Raw genomic sequence first — 4,996 nt, 5'->3', positions numbered from 1 at the left:
AAGTTCAAGGAGGGCCTCGCGCGAAAGGCGGGGCAGGGGGGCTGCGCGCTCTAACGTCGCTACTTCGCAGGCCCCGATTGGCTCCCCGAGGCAGCCGTGGGCGGGGCTGCCCCGCGTGACGCACGCACGCAGCGTCGGGCAAGCGAGCGAGTGCGCGCGCGGGGACGGTTAGTTGAGGAAGAGGGAAGGAAGGAAGCCTCGTTCGAAGGGTGAGAACCTCCCCCTCCTCCTCCCACAATGCAATGCTTTCTGGGCTTAGAATGGGACTCGGCAGCGAGCAGACGAAGCAGCGTGTAATATTGGTATGTGTAGGATAGCCTTGCGCGCGGAGAGATGCACGCCAGGTTTCGGGCTCCCCCCCCCCACTCGTGGAGTCCAGAGGGGCCTTAGGAAGGTGCTCCTGTTTACCCGCGAGCGCGTTCACCGCCACGCGTTGGGTGAAATAGTACAAAGGATGCGTGTCGCTCAGCTCCCTCTAGGCTGGTCTCTCTTACACGTGCAGGTCATTCTGCAACTTCTGGGGCCGCTTTCGATGGCGGCAGCCGCTCTTCTTGAAGTATGAAAAGTTGCACGTGGCAATAGCTGCAATCCTCTGCCCGTTTATCTCAGAAGGAGGCCAATTCTTGAGCTCAGGGTATTATTCTCATTAGAAATGTGTGTAGGGCTGCAGGTTTCTTTTGTTCAGGCTTCGGTTGTCAGTTAAGTGTGCTGCATGGTGGTTTACTGTGATTCTCTTTACTATCTTCTATCTGCAAATTGCTGTCGTCCCCTCCCCCAAGGTGTCCTGTAACAGGCTTCTGGATTCTAAGCTTGCAGAATCTTAACTGATTACGGTTACGGTCCTAAACACACTTAGGTAAGAATAAACTTACTTGACGTTGCTATAGCATACTTCTGAGTAAGCATGCTTTTGCATAAGATTGGGGTATTGGGCTTCTTCAACTCTTAAAGCACAAAGACTTGGAAATAAGCAATCCATGGTGCCTGCCTCCATTTAGGAGTCTTGAATAATTGCTGTCCTAAGCACTCCTACCTTTGTGAACTCGGATCCAGTGAACCCTTGGTTTTTAGCTCTTGGAGTTGTATTTTCACTACATATATGAGTTAAAAAGTATGGGTAAAATGGGTGAAAAAGTGTGCTGGGCTAGATAGGGCTTTGGTCTGATCCAGGAGGCCTCTACTTAGGTCTTTTCAAAAGCAATTTGCTAATTTTGTTTTAAATTTGATTAGCACTATCATAGACAGCAGGGTTTCAAGTAGTTGCTCTCATAACTTTAGTAAACATTTCCTGATTGTACAGATAGTCATAAAGTTTGGATGTGTGGTGGTGTACAAAGAATGAGGATTTACCCTCCGTTTTGCTTTCCTTGTAGTCATAAGTCCAAAGATGTTCACTTAGAGCCTCTTTCCTGCAAGGAACTGTGCAGAAGTTGCTGGACTACAGCTCCCATTAACCCCAACTTTCAAGTGCAAGGAGCAGGGGTAACACCTGTTGTAGCCCAACAACATCTGAAAAGCACCATGTTGGCTACCCCTGGAGAGGTTCAGCTTGACTGGTGACAGCCTCTAAGGATTCTTTATGGGGGATTTCCTGAAGAAAAGGACTTTGTAAATAGGGAAAGTTCCTCCTGGTCTGTTCCTTAGACCTCAAGAACACCAACCTAGCTTCGTGGCACAGTCAAGAGTGGTTGAAACAACAATCACTACACCATTGTTTTACAACCATTTGCTTTCAGTGAAAGTGTTAAGCACACACATAATATTGCAATCTTTAGCACGTTTACTAGGAAGTAAGTCCTACTGAAAATAGTGCATTGTTTCCAAGTAGACTTACATAGTATTGCACTGCATATCTTTCAAGTGAATTCAACAAGACCTAAAAATGCTTTAAATTGGACTGAATAGTGCCCGTTATATTTCCCAGTGTGTGAAAGAGGGCCTTCTCGGTAGTGGTACCCGCCCTGTGGAACGCCCTCCCATCAGATGTCAAGGAAATAAACAATTGTCTGACTTTTAGAAGACATCTGAAGGCAGCCTTGTTGAGGGAAGTTTTTAATGTTTGATCTATTGTACTTTTAAGTCTGTTGGGAGCCGCCCAGAGTGGCTGGGGAAACCCAGCCAGATGGGCGGGGTATAAAAATATTATTATTATTATTATTATTATTATTATTATTATTATTATTATTATTATTATTATGTTAACTGAGGTCCATTCTTGCTCATACCTAAATACTGGTTTCAGTAGGCTTAAAAGGCTTTCATCTGCATTATGCAGCCTCCAGCACAATTAATTATTGTGAAAACACTTGCCAGGGTTGCATTGGTTCAAGCAATATACTGATGTCCTACTATGAGGTTTCATAAGGCACTCTCCTAATAACCTGAAATAAGATGTATGTGTATTTGTCCTGGCAAATAGCAAAAGGACAGGGATGAAGAAACAGGGATTGGAATGGAGCCCAGGAAGATGGTCTGAACAAAGTCACACCAGTGTGACTGGCTCACAAAAGAAAGTGGGTGATGTACTCATAAAGTTGGCTAAAACATTTCTCCCTAGGTCTGCTCAAGAGCCGTGTGAAGGAACCGCTGTTGCAACACCGGAAGCTGGGCGAGATGTCGGGAGTGTTGAGCACAACGCTGAGCAGCCTCGACAGCGACTCGTACTGCGAGATCAGCATGTATCGGGACCAGCACTTTCAGGGAAGTCGTTACCTGCAGGAAAAATCCCTGAAAAACTCCTGCACACTTTATGTGGGCAACCTCTCTTTCTACACCACAGAGGAACAAATTCATGAGCTCTTCTCCAAGTGTGGGGATGTCAAGCGCATAGTCATGGGGCTAGACAAAGTGAAGAAAACCCCCTGCGGCTTCTGCTTTGTGGAATACTACACGAGAGCAGAAGCAGAGCATTCTATGCGGTTCATCAATGGAACCCGTCTGGACGACCGCATCATCCGAACAGACTGGGATGCTGGGTTTAAGGAAGGGCGGCAGTATGGCCGTGGGAAAACAGGTGGCCAGGTACGAGATGAATACCGAATAGACTACGATGTGGGCAGAGGGGGCTTTGGCAAGATTGTTCAGCAGCAGAAGGCAAATCAGCAGTCAGTGATCTACTAATGGCTTTTTGGATTGGGTAAAGATAATAAAAAATAATTTAAAAGCGGGGGGAGCTATGTGAAAACGCAGCGATCACATTGCTATGTGCAAGGAGGCTAGGAAAAGAGAAAGCTTCAAGAAACCATGCACACAAAGCAGAGAGTCTAGCACCATAACTCGGGAAAGAAAGAGTAACAACATCTTGCTAGTGACTTCAGTAGTTCTTAACTTTCTGTCATTGCACAGCTTTACTTCCTGTGGGTATTTCTCCTTCCCATGAAGATTAACTTTACAGGCATCCTATTCATTTACTTAGAGGTAAATACAGTAAGATTTATTCCCACCTGCTAAGAAAATACTTTCACAGCTCTAGTTCTCTTATTCCCTGCAACTGCTGTACAGAGCTGCTAGTGAAGTGGCTGATTCTATACTGTTGATGAACTCTATCCTTGCCTCAGATATTCCTCGTTGAATGTATGATACACTTTCCAGGGAAGATAAATCAACTTATTTGTCTAGCAAAAATTGCAGCTGGTCGTTAAAATAAAGGCCATTGTCTATAACAAAGAGGTTAATTGATTGCAACTGTTTCTGCTTTCCTATACATTTGGTTTCTGTTCCTGGGTGACAACTTTGTGACCATGGAAATGCAGAACTCCCTCATGATGTGTAATGGGGGAGTCTGTCGCCCCATAAAGATGGTGAGTCCCAGCAGCCCCAGACACTGGGCCTTCTGCTTGCTTTCTTTTTAGTGCGGAGGTTTTCGGTCTCTACTCTCTAATTCCCTGCTGTCTGTATTAATTTGCATAGACCAGCTGTAGTTTTGTATGACCTGTATTGATTTGTACACCATGGTTTCAGGATGCAAGCACAGCACATACCATATTTTAATACACTATTCCATCAGACTGCAGTCTCCTTAAACTGTTCAGTTTCAATGTGTTTTTAATAAGAACTTTGTAACTAAGCCTGTTTGCTTTTTCTCTCCCACTCCATCTCTTTTCCTTTTGTGCCTGGTCTTTTAGCATGTAAACCTTAGGGCAGGGACTATGTGGGGGAAATATGGTGATGGGCATTTTTATACACCCCAAAACTGCTTGCTATGTCAGCCCTATATGAGACTTGCTGACTTATTTTGGTATATTATTTCAGTAAATATTATTCAAGATGGCAGCTGGTGGTATTTCAGTTATTCCATTGCAGGATTTTATTTTATTTTGCCCTACTACTGAAACTCAGATCTGTGATAGGCAACCACTTCCCCACTTCCTCAGGATGTTCCCCCCTCCCCTACTGTTCTGATTCAGATAGGGCTCTATGTTAGCATGGATTGCCATGACTATATGTTGCCAGATATTTGACATCTGCAGAAGAACTTTATAGGGCTCAAACTTTATAAGGCTCAAACACATACCTGGAAGGAGGGGATGGCGGGCTAGATGATGGAACTGACCTAAAACAACTGGTATACCTTTATTTTGGCACTACATTAATTATTTCCTGCAGGAACCACGTCTATTATTTGTCCACTACAGCAGGGTATTTAACGGGCACAATGGAAGCAGTGAGAGTCTAAGCTAAGGAATGGCCAACCTATGGGCTTCCGGATGTTGTTGAACTTACAATTCCCATCAAACCTGATGGTTGGGTATGAGGGAGATGTAGTCCAACAACTTCTGGAGGGTCACAGCTTAGCCACCCTTCATCTAAGTAAAGTATAGATAGCAACTTCTACGTTAACTGTGATGCTTCCATTGGACTTCACAGACATCACAGAGAGGGTGGGCAGATAATGATGAGGAATAGAAAGAGCTCAAAAAAATGGAAGAGTCTAAGGTCTTAGTGGATTGGTGGCTGAGAACCTGGGAGTCTGACCTGAGATAGGGTCCCAGCGGAT

At 44.9% G+C, this 4,996-nt stretch overlaps 1 protein-coding gene across 3 annotated transcripts; it reads left to right on the top strand.

Annotated features, from left to right (window-relative positions):
- Nucleotides 1-111: 111 nt before the first annotated feature.
- Nucleotides 112-4,272, top strand: LOC128421617 (nuclear cap-binding protein subunit 2). Of its 3 annotated transcripts, none has more exons than XM_053404613.1 (2): nt 112-209; nt 2,558-4,272. In XM_053404613.1, exon 2 carries the CDS (start codon nt 2,614-2,616, stop codon nt 3,118-3,120), a length of 507 nt encoding a protein of 168 aa, XP_053260588.1. In that variant the 5' UTR covers nt 112-209; nt 2,558-2,613; the 3' UTR covers nt 3,121-4,272. The 3 variants fall into 3 exon arrangements, with proteins under 3 accessions (XP_053260588.1, XP_053260587.1, XP_053260589.1); XM_053404612.1 differs by lacking the exon at nt 112-209 and adding an exon at nt 216-302; XM_053404614.1 differs by lacking the exon at nt 112-209 and adding an exon at nt 479-634.
- The last annotated feature ends 724 nt before the right edge of the window (nt 4,273-4,996 follow it).

Source organism: Podarcis raffonei, chromosome 10, assembly GCF_027172205.1.
Source record: "Podarcis raffonei isolate rPodRaf1 chromosome 10, rPodRaf1.pri, whole genome shotgun sequence".
In the NCBI taxonomy this organism is placed as follows: domain Eukaryota; kingdom Metazoa; phylum Chordata; class Lepidosauria; order Squamata; family Lacertidae; genus Podarcis; species Podarcis raffonei.
This window is presented reverse-complemented; position numbering and strand designations above follow the sequence as displayed.